Source organism: Hemiscyllium ocellatum, chromosome 7, assembly GCF_020745735.1.
Source record: "Hemiscyllium ocellatum isolate sHemOce1 chromosome 7, sHemOce1.pat.X.cur, whole genome shotgun sequence".
NCBI classification, from domain to species: domain Eukaryota; kingdom Metazoa; phylum Chordata; class Chondrichthyes; order Orectolobiformes; family Hemiscylliidae; genus Hemiscyllium; species Hemiscyllium ocellatum.
In genome coordinates, this window is record NC_083407.1 from 47,033,358 (window position 1) to 47,057,198 (window position 23,841).

General features: G+C 39.8%; 1 protein-coding gene across 1 annotated transcript in view; it reads left to right on the plus strand.

Moving 5' to 3' along the window:
* The window catches only part of heg1 (heart development protein with EGF-like domains 1), a 34,680-nt gene extending 11,410 nt beyond the window's left edge, over positions 1-23,270 (plus strand). Inside the window, exons 2-12 of the mRNA XM_060827166.1 lie at positions 507-620; positions 2,708-2,830; positions 4,171-4,256; positions 8,416-8,474; positions 8,599-8,756; positions 12,495-12,629; positions 14,143-14,185; positions 14,284-14,321; positions 16,508-16,595; positions 20,459-20,636; positions 22,783-23,270. Coding sequence (XP_060683149.1) covers positions 507-620; positions 2,708-2,830; positions 4,171-4,256; positions 8,416-8,474; positions 8,599-8,756; positions 12,495-12,629; positions 14,143-14,185; positions 14,284-14,321; positions 16,508-16,595; positions 20,459-20,636; positions 22,783-22,926 — 1,166 coding nt within the window. The 3' untranslated portion in view covers positions 22,927-23,270. The remainder of the gene's footprint in view (positions 1-506; positions 621-2,707; positions 2,831-4,170; positions 4,257-8,415; positions 8,475-8,598; positions 8,757-12,494; positions 12,630-14,142; positions 14,186-14,283; positions 14,322-16,507; positions 16,596-20,458; positions 20,637-22,782) is intronic.
* The last annotated feature ends 571 nt before the right edge of the window (positions 23,271-23,841 follow it).

A 23,841-nucleotide genomic window follows, 5' to 3' on the forward strand; every position in this document is an offset into this window, starting at 1 on the left:
TACCATCATTCACTTTATTTTGTCACCTTTTGCAATATAAGCCATATTTTAATATTCTGAAAGATTTATATTCACAATATTTTTCCTGTTTGCTAACCATTTTTATGTAATATTCTTACCTTATGTGGTAAGTCTTCACTTTCTAAGAAATGTTAGGAGATATATGTTGTCTAGAATTGTGTATTTTATATGAAAACTGTTGGTTTCTTTATATCTGTGTAATGTTATTATTGCAAACATTATATTCAAGTACTCACACAGTGTGCTGGAATAGCTTTCAGACAGAAATTAAACTAAGTTAACAATTGAGAAATTTCATTTCTTTCAGCTCAATATTCCCTTTTAAATTGCTAAACTTGCACTTTCTTTTGCCTTTAGCAGATGGCTGATTTGTCTTCAATGGACGGATTGCTAATATTGCAAATATATTGGAATATAAGATGAAACAAAAAGTCCACTGGCCAGTCAACCCAATGTTAATAAATTGTTTACTTTCTTTGAAACAGAGAATCTTTGCATCTCAAATCCTTGTCTTAATGGAGGCACTTGTATCAGTCATTGTAACAAATGTAAAAAGTGTGTATGCCCACCCAACTGGCAAGGAGTGAACTGCAGCAAAGGTAAAATTTTCTCCTATGATGTGTTACAAGACTTCTGTAAGAGCAATGTATCATTCCAACAAAATTGGAATAAGACCTTGAGTGGAATTCCACCTCCCACCCCCCCACCATCCCCCCTGCTGAAGCATTTGCAATAAGGTTGGAGTCCATTAAAAATATTAAAGTCAGTGAGCCCTTAAGGCTAAATGGATCAAACGGCATGGAAGAAAGTGGGAACAAAGTGCTGACCTGAATAATCAGCCATGGTCAATTTGAATAGTGAAGCAGGCATTGGAAAAGCCATGTTAACTATATGGAGACTGGCAGCCTCCAAGTTATCACAATGAGGGAGCATTAAGAAAGCAAGCTAAGTGGCATAAGATGCATCTTGTGTAATTGCAACAGCTGCATGTGTGTCCCTGTGCAAAGCATCCTAGTTTCAACCGAGGTTGAAGATCAGAGGGGAAAAGTTTAAAGGAGATGTATGATGCAAGTATTTTATCCAGATGTTGGTAGATACCTGGAGCATACTGCCTGGGGAGGTGGTTGAAGCAGATACAATAACAAAGCTTAAGAGGCATTTAGACCGACACATGAACAGGCAGAGAAGAGAGGGATATGGACCATGTGCATAATCCAATGGGATTGGTTTAGAATAGCATCACATATGGCTGAAGGGCCTGTTCCTGTGCTGTACAATTCTGTGTTCTATTACTCTTCTATGTGCTGCCTCTCATTCACAACATCCAACATGTTGACAACACTCAGCTTTCCCTCTCAATTCAACAACAGTAGAAGAATTATCAGACTGTTGTCCAACATCCAATACTGGGTGGGCAGCAACTTACTCCAGTTAAATATTGGGGAGAGCGAAACCATTAATATTAGTCCCATTACAAACTCCATTCCATAGCTATCAATTTATTTCCTGGCTACTATTTTGGCCTGAACCAAATTGTTAACCATCAGATTTGCTTCTGATTGCATATCTCTGCCATCACCAAGACTATCTATTTTCAGCACCGTTGCTACTGATTGACTTGGCGATACCAATGCAAGGATCATTTTTTTTTAAAAAATAATTTTAACTTTTAATTAAATTTAAATTTTAAATTTTAATTTTTTTCCCCTTATAAAGGCTCTGTCCTGCAACATTGATTCTCCTGCTCCTCGGATGCTGCCTGACCTGCTGTGCTTTTCCAGCAGCACGCTCTTGACTCTGATCTCCAGCATCTGCAGACCTCACTTTCTCCTATACCAATGCAGTCAAAGCCAGTTGCCAACCTAGAACCTTTGAAAAGTTGAAACCAGCCAAAACCCTGGTGCCATTACCCTTATTCATAGTCTTTTTCATTCATCATCCCTGTATTCACTCATTGACAACCAAGTCAAGCAATATTTCAATGTAAACATTCCCTGTTTTCAAATTCATCCATGGCCTTACTTTTCCATGCATCTGTAATTCCCTCAAATCACACAATCCTGCAAAATAGCCGTGCTCACCTAAATCTCAATTCATGAGCATCCAGATTTTATTTGCTCCATTGTTAGGATCCATGCTATCACTTGCCTAACCACAAGCTTTAGCTACACTCCATTCTCTGTCTCTCTACCTTGCGTTCTTCCTTTAAGATGTTTCTTAAAACCTACCTCTGACTAATCGTTTGGTCATTTGCCCTAATATCTCCTAATGTGATTCTGTCCAATGTTGTTTTCATAAAGCTGTTGTGCAGTTCTTAGGAATGTTCTGTTTCATCAAAGGTCCCAATTAAGTACATGTTGTCATTGTCCATTCAACAGGCAGTGCAGCAAGTGACTTGGTCCAACTTTCAACACAGTCTAATGCTAGTAGGAAATGAAGAATAAAGGAAATGCTTCATATCCTCATGACAGAAATAAAAGCAAATAAAAATTCATGTCATCACTAAATTTAGAAATGATCAATTAATTTTAGTATGGCATCTTCATGTAATTCACTTAACATCATCTTATTTTACTTTGTATTATTATGTCACTTAATGAAATAAACTTTTTTTAAACTATGTTTCTTTGTTACTTCTTATCCAGTTTTAATTCTTCCTTCGTAATTTGTTCTTTTCTTTAAGCAGATGTGGATGAATGTCATTCAAATCCATGTCCATCTCGGGCACAATGTATTAATAATTTGGGCTCCTTCACTTGCAAATGTTACCCCGGTTACTACCTTGAGAAGGGAACAAGATGCACTTTGGGTAAGAAAATGATTTGTTTGTCTGGAGATGCAATTTGTGGAGCCCTTAGCTTCTGTCATGCAAGAGACATTAGAAACGAATTTTAAAAAGCTTAAGTTTGCTTCCATCTGACTTCTCCACTGCCATCCTCATTAGCCAAAACATTTGCACAACCACAAAAATTGCAATTGCAACATATGTCACCATAAGAGAATCAGAAAATCACAGAATTCTTGCAGCAGAATGCCTGTCTGTAAGAGCTACTCATCTAATCCTGCTTCCCAGTAGCCCTGGAATTTTTTTCCAAGTAGTCATCCAATTCTCTTTTAGACTTGCCTCCATCGCATTCTCAAGTAAGGCATTCCAGATCCTAATCACTCAATCTGTGAAAATACTTTCCTGATGTGCACTTCACTTGTTTTGCCATTCAGCTTGTATCAATGTCTAGGCTGTTTTGCAAATAGTTTTTTTCTCCCTGTCTATTTTGTCCAAGCCGTGTATTATTTTGGATACCTGTATCAAATCTCCTCTTAGTGGGAGAACAGCTCCAGCAACTCCAGTATCTGAATTCACCTGAGACCGTTCTCTTTGTTTTGCATCTTTACATCCTTTTTCAGCATCCACAGTATTTTCTTTTAATTGATTGATTTATGTTATATAGTGTGTGCTGCCTTGTATCTTGTAAGTGTGTGGGTTCTTACATGGTCCAGTGCATCTGAGGGTAGTCACTTTCTGGTCTTACAAGAAGAGTTTTTAAACAAATCTAGCTGATTGCGTTTCTGTAACTATTTACAGATTATAGGAATGTGCTCTATATATCTAGGAAAACTGATAGGAGAACTTTGCCTTCAGTCCATTCATGTAATGTGGGCTTCACTGACTGGGCCAGCATTTATTGCCCATTCTTAGTTGCTCTTGTGCAGGTAGTGCTGAACTACTACAGTTCATTTGATGTACGAAAAGGCACAGAGTATTAGGGATGGAGTTCCAGGATTTTGACCCAGCTGCGATGAAAGAATGCGATATGGTGCCAAGTCAGAATGTCATGCGCCTTGGAGAGGAACTTGCGGGTGATAGTGACCTCAAGTATCGGCTGCCCTTATGCTTCTAAGTGGTGTTGTTTAAGTGAAAAGTTGTTCGGCAGGACAGCAGGAGAAAGCTCCTGATTTCTTTTCTGAATAATAGTTTGTGTATCTTTGTAGACTAGTGTGACTTGTTTGACATCTAATAGAATGCACCTTATCACCTCTCCCAATGCTGCACTGAAGATTGAAAGTTTAGTAAAGCCATATCTGAATAATTTGTTTTTTTAGTTTTGCACAGGTAGTTGTTAAATGTAATCTATTTTTATTGTTCCATAGCAAGGACCTTTGCAGGTGTTTTCTACAGTGGCAATAAATCCCATGTGTCAAGAATACAGGATCTAGAAAGTGAAATTTTAAAAATGGTAAGTTTTGCTTGCAAAACAGTGATGATACGAACAATCTCTGGTTTTAATTTTTGTTTCTTCATTTAGTGACCGATGCTGGTTAACATTTCTTATTTAGCTCGGTTATACATAACTCCATAATCTGCTTCCACCTTGCACTGACTTCTAAAGTACCTTTCCATTCGTATTGTAAAATATGAAAGATAAATTTGTAAAACGCCAACAAAAAAGGAAATATGCTGTTTGCCCACCATTTACATGTGTGTGATCAGTGCTGAAAAATGTGTTGCTGGAAAAGCGCAGCAGGTCAGGCAGCATCTGAGGAGCAGGAGAATTGACATTTTGGGCATAAGCCCTTCTTCAGGAATGTGATCAGTGTTTGGTATATTTAACATGACATGCCTGCCTCAGTGCAGTATTGATCTCATTATGCAATGGCATCTGGCTCCATGTTGAAACATGCTGTCAGCAGCTTGGCAAGAAGTTATCAGTTAGTATTGTCTCCCTTGTGTCTTTATACAGTCTTCATGTTTTCTTTTGTCTCAAAATTTTCTTGGATGATTCTTCATTTAATAATTTTCCAACTTGATTTTATTTTGCTTTTCTTGTTCTTTCCAACCTTAGGAAAATGTTATGAGGTTGAAAATGTTGCCAAGTACCAAAGGTGTGAGGCAATGAAGTTGGCTAAAACATTGCAGCCTGCCACAGGCACTGCAAATTTCATATAAAAATTGCATAAAAGAAATAGTGCTTGGGGGAGGAGCTACAAATGTAGATTTCTTCAAACTTGAAATATCTGAAGAAATTTATTGTTGTCTTTTGTTACATCGGTGCATTTTAGCTTGACCTTCTACATACATACATGCCAAACAAAATGGTATATTTCAATTGTTTAATATAACTCAGACTAACCAAAGTACAAATTTGTTACTACATTACAGTGCAGCTTAATCATGTAAATAGTGGACCCAGCTCTGATGAAGTATACATTACTTTGTGGCAAGCAAACATGTGATTAGAATTCCTCCATCTCATGTCAATTGATTCTGCAGCTGTTTTTAGGACAGGAAATAAAATTCTGGTGTTTTATTAAATTTATTGAATAATTACATGTACCATAATTCACAAGTAATGAGGACTAGAGACTTCAGAATGCAAGAATTTAAATATATGAACATCTATCAACCTGAATTTGCATTTGAGATGGTGGTGATGGTGGTGTGTGTGTGTGTGTGTGTGTGTGTGTGTGTGGTGGGGATGATGTTGTACTTACATGTGCTAGGAAAATACAGTATCAAGTATAATATTGTTTTCTTAACATGTTGCCGCTCCCAGTAATTTTGATGGAGAAGTCTTGGCTAGAGTTTTGGGTCTCAATTTGAGGCAGCCCACAAACCATTTGGGAGCCTGTTTCAGGTCTGAATGAGATTATCAATGCAATCAATGGAAAATATGATGATTGAATAGGACAGCAGGGAGAAATTATAGAGTGAGGCAGTTCCTGTTGTTGCATATGTGGTGGAATGTGCAGAGAAGAGCTCGTGCATTGGCACACAGTGGTCACTACCTGATCAGAGCTCTCAGTGTTTCATGTGGAGGCACAGAGGCATTTGTGCAAGGCAGTTTGGGCAAAGCAGGGGTACCAGGCAGTCATTCATACATTGCTGGTAGCAAGCAAGGCCATCACTGACCTTCGGGCCCAGTTGTTTTGGTGGTGACAAATTGTTGATGAGGAGCATTCTGCCAGCAACACATGCAGATAGACACAGAGGTGATGCCCAAGGGCAAGGAGAACATGAGGATGTTATGCTCACTGTGCTGAAGACTCAACCTCCTCGCTATGTCAGAGCAGCAGTGCTGCCGAAGGCTGCATCTGTTGAAGGTAGTTGTTGATGTGTGTGTCCTCATGAGGGTGAACTGCAAACCTCATCGGGCACATGGCCTTGGCCTGCCAACAGCTGTGCAAACAACAGTCACCGTGAACTTTATTTTATTTCAAAGGATGGCAACGAACTTATGGAGCACTTCCCCCATTCGGCTTTGCCCCTGGCAACATTGCTGCTATGACATATTCAGCATGCTGAGTCGTTAACATATTTTAGGAGTAGCCACCCATCATAATATCAGCAGGTTGATAGCATCCATGTTTGAAAGGAGATCAGAGTACAGCGAGTCTCTGTTTAAAGTTCAGAAATAGAAACAGAAATTGCTGGGTAAACACAGTAGGTCTGGAAGTGTCTGTGGGGAGAATGCAGTATTAACATTTTGGGTCCACTGACTCTTCTTTCGTTCTTGGTTATTTTTTCATTCACGAGATGATGGTGATGCTGGCTAGGCCAACATTAATTGCTTACTGCTTTAACTTTGATAGGTAATTGGGCTGTAATCCTGTTGAACATTGTAAGATTGATTTTAAAGTTTTCAACCTGACTTGATTGGCACCACTTTGTTGGCGCACCTCCTGATCTCTGACTGTCTAACTTGAGGCCATTCCCTCTGATTTGCAACCTTTTTTTAGGTTATTTGTCCGTGGGATTGGAACATTGCTGGATGGGCCAGTATTTATACCCTTCCCTGGTTGCCCTGGTAATTTGGTGGTGAGCTGCCTTCTTGAACCCCTGCAGTCTATTTGGTGTAGGTAGACCCACAGTGCTGTTCCCCCCATCAGAAATTCAGAAGCAGGAGCGTTTGTTGATGATTGCACAGTGATCAGCATTGTTCATGACTTGTCAGATGCAGAAGGAATCCATATCGAAATGCAATAACAGAGGGAGTTCCAAGATTTTGACTCAGTGACACTGAAGAAATGGCAACATGTTTCCAAGTCAAGATGGTGAATGGCCTGGAGGGAAACTTGTAGATGGTGGTATTCCCATGTATATGCTTGTCTTTCTAAATTATTGTAGTCATGGCCGTGGAAGGTGCTGCCTGAGGGCCCTCAGTGAATCCCTGCAGTGTAGATAGTACACTCTGCTGCTACTGAGTGCTGGTGGTAGACAGAGTAAATGTTTCTGGATATGTTTCTAATTAAGCAGTGTTTGTCCTGGATGTGCCAAGTGTCTTGAGACTTAACTGCACTGTTTAACATTTGAGAGTTCCTTGAAAGCTGCACTCATCCAGGCAAGTGGGGAGTATTTTATCACAGTCCTGATTTGTGGTTTGTTGACGGTGGATGGACTTTGGGAAGACAGGTGGTCAGTTACTTGTAGGATTCCTAGCCACTGATCTGCTCTTGTAGCCACAGTATTTATATGTCCAGGCCAGTTCAGTTTCTGGTCAATCATTACCCCTAGGATGCAAACTCGTAGGAGTTTGAGTGATGGTAATTACATCTATGGGTCAATAGTTGGATTCTCTCATGTTGGAGATAGTCATTGTGTGACACCTGAATGGTGCAAATGTTACTTGCTATATAGCAACCCAAGGTTGTACATTGTCCAGGTCTTGTTGCACTTCGCCGTAGACTGCTTCATTGTTTGAGCAGATGGAATGATGTTGAACATCGTGCAGGCTTGGCTTTTAATTTGATAATGGTCTATCCCTCGGACAGATAATGCTCCCAACTTGCTCAACCTGAGCTTGGGCTTTATTGAAATGCCTCACTGCTGCAGGTTCCTTTGCAGGGTGTGTCTGCTGATAGTCCAAACTAATTCAACTCATTAAAGTGACTTGTGCACATGAACAAAAGTACAGTGGGGAGCAGTGTAAATCCTCACTGCAGTGAATCAAATTAATAAACCGAAATAGAACTTATATCTCTGAAATGTTTGACTGAATTGTGATTTTTTTTCTGTAAGGATCCCTCTGTCAATAGAATGACCGGAGCTGAGAAATTGATGGATATTTCAGTCTTGTACATGCTTTCCTATTTGTTCTATCAGTCACCACACTTTAGTCTGTTTTAGTGGAAGAGGTGGAAAAAGGATTGCTCTGGAGGGATTACAATAAACTTGGAGAAGTCGACAGCTTTAAATCATTACGAAGCTTGGGTCCAAGGATAACATTTTTCTGAATGGGAGCCAATTCATGTTCTGTGTTTGAATTTCAGAGCCAATGAAAGTGTCATTTAGAGTTGAGATAGTCTCTGGGTTTGGTTCAGGAATCAATCCTGTTAAGAGGTTTTTTAAAACAAGTATAGCTATTAGGTATTACATATGTTTTTTTTCTTTTACCATAGGTTAATGCATCTCTCTTTTCTTTAAATGGATACTACACATCTGTTATTGCAGATTTAAGGTAAGATAAAACAAATTGTATTGAATTGGTGAAAGCCCCAATGTAATTTAATAATCACATAAATATCTGATGAACTTTAACTAAACTGGGTGACAATACTAACAATTTAACATGTTGTTTGCAGTGAGACTGAAGACAGTGTGTCTGTCTTGAACATGTTTGTACTCCCAGCCAATGTGACAGGACCTGAGGTACTGAGTAGTGTGCAAAATTACATTGAGAGTTGCAGATCTAAGACTGGAAGCTGCCAGTTTGTTATGAATTATCAGCTATCATATAAAGGTAAAAACAAAACAACCTTTCATGTAGCCACTGTTACAGTCAATACAATCAATCTTCTGCTTTTTAGTTGTGGTGACCTAACAATAGATTAAGTACTAATTTAATCTAATAGATGTACACCACTGATAACTACTTCCTATACTTCAACACAGAGTTGCAGGTGCTGTTGTTAGACTGGGGTGGACAAAGTTAAAAATCACACAACACCAGGTTATAATCCAACAAGTTTATGTCGAAGCTTTTGGAGAACCACTCCAAAGGAACAACCCTCTTAGTTCCTAAAGCTGCAATTTCTCTATAGCCCTCCAAGTACTTTCTCTTTAAATGATTATTTAATTCCCATATGAAAACCATAATTGAATCTGTCTCTGTCACACTCTTAGGTAGTGTTTTCTAGATTCCATCTCCCTGGTTCCAAAATGAAAAGGTTTCCTCATGTTGCTGTTGCTTTTTTTTTTACCAATTACATAAGTCTGTATCCTCTGGTTTTGAGCCTTCTTTCAATGGAAATAGGTTTTCCGTTTTTCCCAATTTATCCCATCTAAACACCTCATGGTTTTGAATATTCTTATAGCGTTTTCTCTCTTCCAAGGACAACAGACCCAGCTTCTCCGAATTAACAGTGTAATAAAAACATGATAGAATGGTTATAGCATAGGAGAAAACCATTCAGACTCTCAAGCTTGTGCAGTGCTCTCTAACAGCCACTCAGCAATGGGACCCTTGCTTCATAGCTATGCATTTTTGTTCTCTCTTCAGTTATTCTTCCAATACCTTTCTGAAAACTTTCCTTTTTGAACAAGAGGGCTTTTTTTGTTTTCATCATGTTGATACCTAGCCTGGCAATGAAGCTGGAAATCTTATAGAGCTATTTTGGAATCCATGAGTATTTGTATTTCCAGGATGGCAATAGCATGAGCCAGCTTCAGGCTGTGTCTGGTTAATCATACATCTTGAATTTAGCCTCAACTTACTTGCCTGCCACAACAGCATGAAATTTCTACTTCCCACTACAGCCATCATTTTGATCTCTTTAACTCTAAATTTTGTACCATGTAACATGAATAAAACCACAAATTACATACACTTAGGTTTGGGCTCTGTAATTGTTCATCACATCTCTCAATGATGGGCTAAAATAGTAGAATTTTACTCCACTATAATAATGCAAAGGACTACAGATGCTAGAAATCTGAAACAAAAGCAGTAATTAATGGAGAACTCAGCAGATCAGGAAGCATCTGAGGAGAGAAAGAACAGTTAACATGTTGGGTCCACAGACTCCTCTTCAGAGCTAGTTCTGCAATTTTTGACATTGTTTCAGAGTTTTACTGCATGCTGTGTTAAACTCAGACTGATGTAAAAACAATGACTGCAGATGCTGGAAACCAGATTCTGGATCAGTGGTGCTGGAAGAGCACAGCAGTTCAGGCAGCATCCAAAGTGCAGCGAAATCGACGTTTCGGGCAAAAGCCCTTCATCAGGAATAAAGGCAGAGAGCCTGAAGCGTGGAGAGATAAGCTAGAGGAGGGTAGGGATGGGGAGAAAGTAGCATAGAGTACAATGGGTGAGTGGGGGAGGGGATGAAGGTGATAGGTCAGGGAGGAGAGGGTGGAGTAAATAGGTGGAAAAGGAGCTAGGCAGATAGGACAAGTCCGGACAAGTCATGGGACAGTGCTGAGCTGGAAGTTTGGAACTAGGGTGAGGTAGGGGAAGGAGAAATGAGGAAACTGATGAAATCAACATTGATGCCCTGGGGTTGAAGTGTTCCGAGGCGGAAGATGAGGCGTCTTCCTCCAGGCGTCTAGCGGTGACGGAGCAGCAGTGAAGGAGGTCCAGGACCTCCATGTCCTCGGCAGAGTGGGAGGGGGAGTTGAAATGTTGGGCCACGGGGCAGTATGGTTGATTGGTGCGGGTGTCCTGGAGATGTTCCCTAAAGTGCTCTGCTAGGAGGCGCCCAGTCTCCCCAGTGTAGAGGAGACTGCGTCGGGAGCAACGGATACAATAAATGATATTAGTGGATGTGCAGGTAAAACTTTGATGGATGTGGAAGGCTCCTTTAGGGCCTTGGATAGAGGTGAGGGAGGAGGTGTGGGCACAGGTTTTACAGTTCCTGCAGGGGAAAGTGCCAGGATGGGAGGGCGAGTTGTAGGGGGGCATGGACCTGACCAGGTAGTCACGGAGGGAATGGTCTTTCCGGAAGGCGGAAAGGGGTGGGGAGGGAAATATATCCCTGGTGGTGGGGTCTTTTTGGAGGTGGCGGAAATGTCAGCAGATGATTTGGTTTATGCAAAGGTTTGTAGGGTGGAAGGTGAGCACCAGGGGCATACTGTCCTTGTTACGGTTGGAAGGGTGGGGTCTGAGGGCGGAGGTGCGGGATGTGGACAAGATGCGTTGGAGGGCATCTTTAACCATGTGGGACACCCGCACCAATCAACCACACCGCCCCGTGGCCCAACATTTCAACTCCCCCTCCCATTCTGCCGAGGACATGGAGGTCCTGGGCCTCCTTCACCGCCGCTCTGTCACCACCAGGCGGCTGGAGGAAGGACGCCTCATCTTCCACCTCGGAACACTTCAACCCTAGGGCATCAATGTGGACTTCAACAGTTTCCTCATTTCCCCTTCCCCCACCTCACCCTAGTTCCAAACTTCTAGCTCAGCACTGTCTCCATGGCCTGCCTAGCTCCTTTTCCACCTATCCACTCCACCCTATCCTCCCTGACCTATCGCCTTCATCCCCTCCCCCACTCACCCATTGTACTCTATGCTACTTTCTCCCCATCCCCACCCTCCTTTAGCTTATCTCTCCATGCTTCAGGCTCTCTGCCTTTATTCCTTTTGCCCGAAACGTCGATTTCGCTGCACTTTGGATGCTGCCTGAACTGCTGTGCTCTTCCAGTACCACTAATCCAAACTCAGACTGATGCACTGTTTAATGCTTTCTGTTAAGACAAGTTAATCCTTTTCAAAGCTACCTTCAATTTAAAATTCTTATGCATCAGGTCTCTCAAGAAGTAGTATTGCCATTTTAATGTAAGATGTCATTTTTCCATCCTTGCAGTGTGTTGAATAATTTACAGAATGAAAAATAAAAGATGGAGCTGTTTCACAAATATTGAGTTATAGTATTGATTAATACTATAATAGTGTTGAGTTATAGAATTGAGGTATCCAGGAATGTTATGCGTATTTGCTATTGTTGGTATGTAAGGTGTCACCCTGTATTTTAACCTTAATTAATTAATAATAAACTTGTCTTTATGATTCTAATGATTAATCTGTGCAACTAATTTATAATTTATTTCCTGTTGACGATTACTATGTTCAGTTAGATATTGATTTGGAGATGCCAGTGTTGGATTGGGGTGTACCAAAGTTAAAAATCACTCAACACCAGGTTGTAGTCCAACAGGTTTAATTGGAAGCACTAACTTTCAGAGCGACGCTCCTTCATCAGGTGATGAAGGAGCGTCGCTCTGAAATGTAGTACTTCCAATTAACCCTGTTGGACTATGTTCTGGTGTTGTATGATTTTTAACTTTGTACAGTTAGAGATTATTTGTTTTAATTACCATCTTTGATTTTAATAGATTTGTTGAATTCGGGATCCATGAATCCATTTTTAAAAAGTGGAGATTTGAAATTAACAAATGCAATCCGTTGAAATTGACAAGTAGAATTTGGAGATTGAAACTAAATATGGATTACTAATTAAATACTATTTTTCATTCACAGCTGAAAAATTATGTAACTTGAAAGTGCCTGAATGTGACAATGCAACTGCAGAATGCTTTGATCATGATGGGATTGCAGACTGCCAGTGTAAAGATGGTTACTTCAAATACAACTCCATGGATCCTTCCTGTCAAGGTATGTTATGCTAACAGTTGAACTGCTACAATGGCTATTCGCTATGTTTTATGATGATGAAAGCTAGGGGAAGGGCTGTTGTGGCCCAATGATAGGGTCATTGGGCTGGATTAAACTTTCACCTGTTCCAGAGGAGTGTATAGCATATCTGAACAGGTTGATGGAAAAATAGCTAAAATGCGAAATAGCCAGACAAGGGTTTTTGAAATGCAGTAGTTGTGCCCCTAAATCTGAACCAGAAAACCCTGGTCCAAGTGCCATTTGCTCCAAATGAGTGTAATAGGTATCAATGGTTGATTAGAAAATATTTAAAAATCTAGGGAGAAAGGTAAGCTGTAAGGAAGACACAGAGAGGGTGCAATGATATACAGACAGATTAAGTGCGTGGGCAACACAATGACAGATGAAATATAATGTGCGGAAATGTGAAGCTAATCTCTTTACCTGTAAGAATGGAAAAGCATAACATGTTTTAAAATGCGTAAGATTTGCAAATATTGATACCCTGAGAGATTGTGGGCATGTATGTACCAGGAATGCATTGTGTACAATCCTACAACATGATGTGGAGATAATGGAGGTGTTGGACTGGGATGGACAAAGTCAAAGTCACACAACAATAGGTTGTAGTCCAACTGGTTTATTTAAAGGAACTGTACCCCAAACGTTGTGGTTTCAAATAAATCTGTTGGACTATTGTGTCATGTGACTTCTGACTTTGGCCCTGCAGCAGACAGGCTGCAATGGTTCAAAAATGTGGCTCGCAACTATTTTCTCCAGGGGAATTAGGGATGAATAATAAATACTAGCATGCAGTTACAGAAAGCAATTAGAAAGGCATAAGGCATATTATCACAAGGGCACTGGAATACAACAATAGCCTTATGCAATTGTACAGGGCTTTGGTAGCATCAGACCTTGAATACTCTGTGCATTTTGGGTCTTCACTTTAAGGAACAATATACTTGCATTAGAGGCAGTAAATTGAAGACACATTGAATTGGTCCATGGGGTGAAAGAGGCTGAATAAGTTGGGCCTAGCTTCTTCAGAGTTTCGAGGAATGACAGCTGACCAAATTGATCATACAAGTTCCTGAAGGGGCTTGTTGGTTGGATATTGGGAGATTTTTTCCATCTGTTGGTACATGTAAACCTTGAGGGGTCACTCACAAGGAAAAGGGCCAACCATTTAACACAGAGATGAGGAGACATTTCTTCACTCAAAATATTGTGAATCTTTGCAATTCTCCCCCCAAGGGGATTGTGGATGCTCCAGTGCTGAATACATTTAAGGCTGCAATAGACTGAGTTTTATTCCCTGTGTGAGTCCAGAGATATAGGGAGTGGGCAGGAAGGTGGATTTGAAGCACAAGATGAACCAGCTCATAATGAATGGCAGAGTGGGTTTCCACAGACCTGCTGCTTTTACCTGCAGTCATGTATGAATGAAGATATGGAAATCATTTTAATATTTTGGTAGTGGCATTCAGTCACTTTTATTTTTTAATTTCAGCATGCAAGGATGGCGACAAATTAGAGAATGGAGGTTGTGCTCCGTAAGTAGATTGCAAAATTATCCTAGCCTTGATCACAAATTTAACAAATCATCATCTGGTGAAAAATTATATTGATTTCTCTTTGTTGTAACTCACAGTTGTATGTTCGGATTTGGAGGATTCAACTGCAAAAATCGTAAGTAACCAGGTTTTCTTTAATGTTTTGTATAACATGAAATGAAACACCACTGTTCAGTTGCTCCAGCTACGGCATTCATGATACATTAATGAACATAGTGAGGAGCCACGGGACATAAATTACTCATATAAAATGTCAATGTTGATGTGAACCTCCTAAAGGATTTGAGCTCTATGATTGACATTATAAATAGGAAATAGATTGACTCCTACCTTTTGTTTGTGGGTCTGCTTGGGATGCTCTTTGGAAGATTGGTGTAGATTTGATGGGCCGAATGGCCTGCTTGCACACTGTAGGGATTTTCTAATTATATGATCTGCATCATTTATTGTTCGAGGTGGTAGAAGTCATGGGTTAGGAAGGTGTAATTGAAGAAGGCTTGCTAATTTACTGCCATGTATATTGTAGATGGTACTGCTACTTTGCCTACTATGCAACAATATTGGGGAGAATGAATATTTAAGGTGTGGCTGCTGGGACTTATACAGGTCCTGGTGCTTCTCGTGGCATATAGAAGCGAATCACCCCACAAAGAAAAGTTTTTCATTTCTCTTTTGTGTCCTCCATTACATGTGTGTAATTTTCACTGGTTGGAGAGAACACAGCTTTGGTGATGGAGCTGTCAATGATAGATAGCAGCAACCCTGGATGTGGACTCAGGTTTTTCGTCCTTAAGTGTTTCAACATGTTTTGTTCTATTTCACTGGTCTGACCACAAGGGGGAGACAAATTCACAGTCTTGACAAGAATAGTAACGTCTACATTTTCATGCAAAGACCACGGTTGCACTTAGGCACTGTTTCTACAAATAGCTTTGCCTTCAGAATTGTAAAGGATCAATTAAAATATGTTTTGACATGTGTTTTATATAAATTAATTTGCCTTATGTTTAACATCTTAAACACTTAAACATGCTTGCCCAGTATTTCACCAGTTATCAGATTGCTTTCCTTCTAAAATATGCAAATAAAGAAGTTTGTCTGGTAGAGCACCTGCTGGTGCTATTTGGTCTAAATTCGACTGCAGTTTCATTGAGAAGTCAGGAAATGGGGTACAACAAAATAACGAGTAAAAAGTGAGGTCTGCAGATGCTGGAGATCAGAGCTGAAAATGTGTTGCTGGTTAAAGCACAGCAGGTTAGGCAGCATCCAAGGAACAGGAAATTCGACGTTTCGGGCCAGAGCCTTTCATCAGGAAGGCTCTTCCTGATGAAGGGCTCTGGCCCGAAACGTCGAATTTCCTGTTCCTTGGATGCTGCCTAACCTGCTGTGCTTTAACCAGCAACACATTTTCAGCTACAACAAAATAACAATTACAATTACCAAAGTAACCCCATTCAAAAAAAGAGCTCAACAGAGATTGTCATCTTTTATATGTAGCTGATGATCAGTGAGTAGTGTCATTATGGCATTGTGCAAGAGACATGATTGTGTGGGGCAGAAATTAATATTCTTGTAAACTTTTTGCTTTCTTCTGCATCTTCTCTGAGGCCTGTATGCAGCACGTCCGTGCTCCGAACAGCTTTGGCGTGCCAAGCATGCCACCCTGCGCTGACCCTCAGAGCAGCCATGCTATTTAGTAGGAATGCTGGTTTAAGTGAATCTAACATAGATTGACTGCATAGGCCTTCACCACATGCTACGTTATATTGATGCATCTAGTAGACCACAGCATCTTTAGGCTGTTCAGAAGAACTTATTTAAAAAACCATTTGTTCTGGGGATGGGCCTGTTGCTAGCTAAGTCTGTACTTTGTTGCCCATCCCTAAGTGCCCCGGGGATGGTTGTGGTGAACTATTTTCAGTCCTTGGTTGTGCACCATTTAGCATTCTGCAGGCAGCTCTGAATTATCAATTTCAGTGCACCTTCCATGTTTTACATGACAGCTTTAACTGCTTTGCTTCGAGTTAGGGATGAACATGTCATGCCTTTAGTTTCAATTGATCAAATCAAGCATTCACATCAGTGATGAAGAAAAATGAGAAAACTCAAAAGGGCTGATGTCAGTCGTTAATCCCAACTGAGATACATAATGACTTTCTGTTTCACAAATTATAAATATAGGAAATCTAACACATTTGTGAAATGTTGATGTTAAATTGGTTGAGTTTGGTACATTAAAGATTAAGAAAAATAAAATGCGATTTTCTTTTTAATTCATTTCTTTTTTAATCTTTTTTTAAGCTTACAAGCTCATCACTGTGGTGATTGCTGCAGCTGGAGGAGGCTTGCTCCTTATCTTGGCCATTGCATTAACTATCACATGTTGCAGGTGTGTACAGGGGATCAACCTTTGCTCTGATTACTGTTTGTGTCACAGCCTGGTAATGTGAGCAGTTGCAATTTGTTGGAATATTTGTATAGGATGGCTTGTAAATATGTACATAAATTTATATGTGGAATTCAGAATAAGGCCACAGTACACTTTAGATTTTCCCATGATAAGAGCAATAAATATGTTGTTTACATAGTCATTGGAATTTTCCTTTTGTGCTACAGCTTTGAACATAGCCTGAAATATACCTGTATTTTCATAACACCGGTAGTATTTTCAGTTGCTCTCAAACACTTTTACCTGTGGACTACTTCGGTAGAGCAAGTGTTGCTACCAGTCTGACCTCACTAGTTTTAACTTGGCACTACAAAAATTTCATCAGATTTAGTGGAATTTATTGGAACTCTAAATATTTTGCTGCAGTATTGCAACTAGATTGTTAAACTTACATGGAATGTTTTGTAAAATTAAAAATGAAAGGTAACTCATTAATTCATACAAGAATCAATTGACGTTTTTATGCATATACTGCAAATATGAACACATAAATTAGGCACAGGAATACAGCTCTCAAGCTCACTCTGTCATTCGATAAGATCATCATGAGGCTGAAGGAACACATCAAGCCAGGCAGACTTAGGAGGTGGAGAAGACAACATTTCAGGTATAACCCAATCCTCTAGAAGAAAGGTTATACCCAAAATGCTGACTTCTCCATCTCCTGATGCTTCCTGGCTTGTTGTGTTCCTCCAGCCTCTGCTCGTCTGCTTTGGATTCCAGCATCTACAGTTATTTTGTCTCTAATTTCATAAGATCAAAGCTGACCTGAGTGTAACCTTAAATATATATTCCTGGCAACACATGATAACTTTTCACCTCCTTACATAACAAGAAATACATATTTTCCTTTAAAATATTCTTGATGCTGGCTATTATGATGACTTATGCTGCGCACATGCAAGACCCAGTCTAATTCTGTGAAGTCATGTTGTTTAGTGAGGATGAGAATTCTGGCCTGTTCTTGCATGTCACCTCAACTGTCAGGTTGTCTTCAGTGACTTGTGTTTTGCACACGTCTGTAGACTGCCAGTGGTCTACAGGCCAGACTGTGTAAAGCACTCAAACAAAAACAAAGTATCAAGGATGCTAGAGATTTGAAATAGAAACAGAAAGTGCTCGAGAAAATCAGCAGATCTGGCAGATTCTGTGGATAGAAAAACAGAATTAACGTTTCAAGTCAGATTTGACTCTTCTTCAGAGTGGTTCTGTTATTCTGAAAAAGAGTCATCTCAGGTTTGTTGAGTCATAGAGTCATACAGCACATAAGCAGACCTCTTGGTCCAACCAGTCCATGCTGACCATGATTCCAATCTAAACTAATCTCACCTGCCTGCGCTTGGCCCATATTCCTCCAAATATTTGTTATTGACATATTTATCCAAATGTATTTTAAATGTTGTAGCTGTACCTGCACCTATCACTTCCTTTGGAAGTTGATTCCACATATGAACCATTCTTTGTGTAAGCAGAATTGACCCTCATGTCTTTCTAAAATCTTTCTCCCATCACCTCAAAAATATGCCCCCTACTCTTGAAATCTCCAAACCTAGGGAAACGCCACCTGCCATTCACCCTAACTATACCCGTCATGATTTTATAAACCTCTAAAAGATCATCCTTCCAACTCCTATGCTCCAGTGATAGAAGTTCCAGCCTATTCAGCCTCCATTCCTGACAACATCTTGGTAAATCTCGTCTGAACCCTCTCCTGCTTAATAATATCCTTCCTTTATCATGGTGACCAGAATTGAACACAATACTCCAAAAGGTGCCTCACCAACATTATGTGCAACCTCAACATGACATCCTAACTCCATACTCAAAGGTCTGACCAATGAAGGCAAACATGCTAAATGCCTCCTTAACCACCATGTCTAAATGTGACACAGGCTTCAAAGAATTATGTGCCTGAACCCCTAGGTCTCTCTGTTCAACAATATTACCTAAGGCTATAACTTTAATTGTATAAGTCCTGCCCTTGTTTGTTTTACTGAAATGCAATATCTTGCATTTAACCAAATTAAATACCATCTGCTACCCTTCAGCGCATTGACCCAATTTATCAAAATCTCATTGTAATCTTAGATAATCACCTTCACTGTTGACTAGACCACCAATTTTGGTAGCATCTGCAAACCTACTAACTATACCTTATATATTCTCATCTAAATGGCTTTGAAATGTTAACTCAGTTTTTCTATCTTCATAATTGCTGCAAGATCTGCTGAGTTTCTTCAGCACATTGTTTTTATTTGAGAACCACCAACCAGTACCATGACAGTGCAGAAAGTTTCCACATTGCTTTGCCTAATATTATGAGAGGTTATTAAAAGAATTGGCTGTCAAAATCAGTTGAATAGTATAGTTAAAATTCTGATGAGTGCTGTGGAATCAATTTCAGTACTCAAACTGTTTCAGAATAGTATTATAAATCCTTCAGAACACTGATTTATAGTGCTAACCTTCAACTTTCTCCAGTGCAAGGATCTGGAGAAATGTGACATGACCATTCTGTAAATGACCAACAAATTACAATTGAAAGCAAGTGGACTAAATAAGAGGAAATCTCATGGGGGGAAGACAGTGGCGTAGTGGTAAGACCCAGGCTAATGTTGTTGGGATGTGACATCAAATTGCAATTTGATGGTGGTGGAATTGCAATTCACTTAGTAAATCTGGAATTGAAAGCCACCCTTAGTAACGTGACCATGAAACTGTCATCGGTGTAAAATCCCATCCAGTTAATCTATGCCCTTGAGGGAAGCAAATCTGCCACCCACCCTGGTCTGACCCACATGTGAATTCACACTCATAGCAATGTAGTTGACTCTTAACTGCCTTTGGAAGTGCCAACAAGCTACTCAGTTCAAGGGCAGTTTAGGATGAACAACAAATGTTGCCAGAAACACGCACATCCATGAAAAGATTCAAGAAAGAAAATTTCCACCTTCTAGGCATTCTATCATTGAAATATTCCAGAAAATATGTTCTGAAAATAAGATGACAATTCAAGCTCCTGCTGATATGGAGAAATCTTCAATAACTGACAACTGCTCCAAAGGAATTACCATACCAGTGGCCTATAAGGAACAAGGAGCGTTAGCAGCTAAATATTAAAATTGTGTTCTTATCTCAAACTGAGCAGTATCATGGGCAATAGACTAGCAAGAAAACAAATAAAACAATGAAATAATTGCAAAGAGGCCAGTATCCCATCACCAAGTCACCCTTTATTTACAAATGCACAGTATATGGGCTATAACTAGCCAGTTCAGAACCAGTCCCTGGAACGAGGAGACTCTTTGAGATCCCTGAATACATCTGTCAGTCAGGGCTGCCTGACTGGCTCAGGTCAACACCCCCAATCAGGGAACTCGTACTCAATGGGATCTACCTGGTCGACGTCCTTACAATCACTCCATTCTTCCCCCATAAGTCTGAGGATGTCAGCCTGTTCTTGTCTTTGCAGCTTGTTCTGGGATGTTTGTTGTTCTGAAGAAGAGTATTATCAGATTTATAGAGTCATACAGCATGGAAACAGACTCCATGATCCAATCAATTCATGCTAACCATAATCCCAAACTAAACTACACCTACATGCCTGTACATGGCCCATATCCTTCAATCATGTCATATTCGTATACTTATCTAAATGTCTTTTAAATATTCTAACTGGACCTGCAATCATCACTTCATCTCAAAGTTCATTCCATACGTTATCTATTATTTCCCAAATCGTTGCTCTGTTTGAATGCTATCATTGTGACCACATTTTTCATTCTACATTTTCCTTTTCTCAGGAGAGACAAGAATGATATCAGCAAATTAATCTTCAAGAGTGCCGATTTTCAGCGATCACCATATGCTGAGTTCCCCAAAAATCCCCGGATATCTGTGGAGTGGGGTCGGGAAACAATAGAGATGCAGGAGAATGGAAGCACAAAAAACCTGTTGCAGATGACTGATGTGTACTATTCAGTAAGTATCACCCCAGAATGAAAACTTTGGATTATTGTATATTAGGGATGGAAACTGAGCACCAATACAATACCAAAATTAATCAGTAGCCTGGATCTGCTGCAACCATTGTTACTGCACTTCCACCTTTGCCTTCTCCAATGCTCCTTCACGTTTCTGGCTGAGGTCTTCTGAGTCTGGGCTCCCCAGAAATGCAGAGCGCATGAAGGATTTATGGAAAACTTCAAACAGGATTAGAAAGGAGAGATACAGGAAGGATGTTCCTGATGACCAGGGAGTCCAAAAGCAGGGGTAACAGTTTAAGAATAAGGATTGGATATTTTAGCACAGAGTGAGGAGGAATTTCTCCACCCAGAATGTTGTGAGCCTATGAAGTTCTCTGCCAGTAGAAACTGTTGAAGGCAAAACATTGAAGAATTTCAAGAAAGATATAGCTACAGTTCTTCATTCTCAAGGGATTAAAGGATATAGGGAGAAAATTGGAACAGAGTACTGCATTAGATGATCACCCATGATTATATTGAATGTTAGAGAAGGCTTGCAGAGCCGGTTAGGCTACTCCTGCTCCTATATTCCTTGTTTCTATCAAAATACTGGAGTGTTGAGGGGAAGACTGGTCACTCTCCCCTTTTCAGTATTGGGCTATTCTAAGACAGGTTGATAGGCCCAGTGTAGATATTTGTGAATGGGTGATTGTATGAATGGATGAATGAATAGGAAGAGTGGTAGGACAGGTTGAGGAAGTGGATCTGATGCTAAGATGGCACATGATTGGGTGATATGTAAGGTGACAGGTGGGCAGCAAGAAGTGTGGTTAGGGTGTGAATCACCTGCTCTATTTGATGATGTAGTTGCAATAATGCCCAGAGCATAGCCTGGGGAACTTCCAAAGGTGTGAATAAATGATTGACCTTGGGTCCTGTGATTCTAGCAGGAACTATTCTTGATTTTAAGTGACTAACGTCACATACCATATGTTTAACTGGCAGAGGTAGTTTGGCACTAGCTGACGGGAAGGCCCACAAACTTACTGTAATTACCTAATTGCTGTGAAGACTTTAAAGGGAAATGGTTTTGATTGACTTGACATTTTATTTAGTTTAAGATAAAGTTATATCAATAACTTGCTGTCAGTAAATGAGAGTTAGCAACAGGATGAAAGAGAGAACATTATGTTGGGAAATGTGACGTTCTTCTCATTGGTTGAAAGCACAGAAAAGCAGAACATATTCAAAAGGCATGAAAGTTGCTTGAAACAGACACTTGGGTGTCCTTGTACAAGGAACACAGAAAATTAACACAGTGGTGCAGCTGGCAATTTATAAGTTGGTCTTTATCCAAAATGGTTGAAGTACAAAAATGATAAGTCTTGAGAAAATGAACTAGCACTTTGATGATGGCATTCGTGGAGTACTGCGTATCATTTTGGTTTCCATATCTGAGGAAAAATATATTTGGACAGCAGTAGTGAAGGCCCGCCAGATTAATTCTTGAATGGAAATGATGACTCCATGATGAGGAGCTAATTAACTTGGGCCTATTCAGAAAAATGAGAGCAGATCTCAGCTGAAACAAATAAAATTCAGAAATATCTTGTCAGGAGAGATATGAGTCGGGTGGGGAAATTAGAATGCAAGGATACCACTTCAGCATGGGACATCAAGTATTTTGGACAGACTTGCAAAATTCCTTCACTTAAAGGATTGAGAGTCTTTTGAATTATCTACACCATAGAGTTGTGAGTGCTCCATATTGAATATATGTCAGCTGGATAGATTTTTGTTCCATTGGAGAGTCAAAGATATTGGGAGCGAGTGGAAAAGTATTGTTGATAAATGATTGAATTTAATCATGGATTAGGCTTAATCAAAGAGTTATTCTTATGTTCTTAAACAAATTCTGGATAGCTTTTGAATTTTGGGAAAATTCTGTTTTGAATCCAGAACACTGCTGGCTTTCAATTTACAACAATATATTTGCAACAAGTATATTTTCTGCAGATCTTACTAACAGCTGCAAATTGAAAGCCAACTTGTTTGGCATTCAATTTTAAATCTTGTTTGGTTAACTTGTCTCCGTAGCAAAAGTAATAATAAATACAAATGTCCTCTTTGAAGTGCTTATTGCTTTCATACTTTTTCCACAGTCTGGTTTAAGAGGTTCAGAAGTGGAGCGGAATGGTTTGCATCCTTACAGTGGTCTACCAGGATCACGTTACTCTTGCATCTACACTGGACAATACAATCCATCCTTCAGCAGTGAAGAATCAAGGAGAAGAGACTATTTTTAGCCAAGTTAAAACAGAGATTTATTTTTGTGTCAGAAAGAATATGGGACCAATGAAGCAAAAGTAAATGAGGAATTACTGCAAAAAAATTGCATTCTGAGCATTTATGCTGAAGGACTGGTGGAAGGTTAAGGAAATGTTGAGTGCAGCATACTGTTCACAGCAGCTACTGTAGATCACACTGATGGACAAGCGATAGACCTGATCAGCTGTACTGAATAGTTTTATTTGCATCAGCATACAAAGACTTTGCTTACAAATGGACAAATGTACATTGAGTAATTGTGTGTTTTTGTGGTTTGTTTTTCTAGTGTATCAATAACTTATAAACAATTACAGTATTTTCAGACTGGCAAATTGATAATATCGCACAAATACAAGAAACACTAACTGATGAATTTGTGGAAGACTGGAAACTGTAACATTTCTGGCCTGGTTCTGTCATATTGCTCAGGTGAATTGGAGCATTGCTAATTATCAGGACTCAGGCCTTATTCATGCTGGAAACACTAATATCTGATGTGAACCTTTTTTGGTTCCCTCTGCGTATCTGTGGTGTTTGTTTGCATGGCATTCCTCTTCTCTCCATTGATTCCTTTGCTAGTTCTTCCAGCCTGTAAAATGAGCTAAAGAGACTATTTCTGATACTGTCAGAAGTGTGAATTGAATTTTTTTAATGGTTTAAACATTCCACCCAGAGCACAACAAGCTACTGAGCAGCCACTTGGAAGTGACAGATGCTGTGTTCTGTTTATGATTCTCAGTAGGTTTTCTGTACTGCAATTAAATCCAGAAGATTCCAGTTTCTTTTGTACCCTCTCCTTGCAAACCAATGAAAATGTTGCTTCATTTCCGTTGAGAATCTATGTTGTTACCTCTACAAGTATGATTTACAGCTGTAACACATTGGATGGTCCA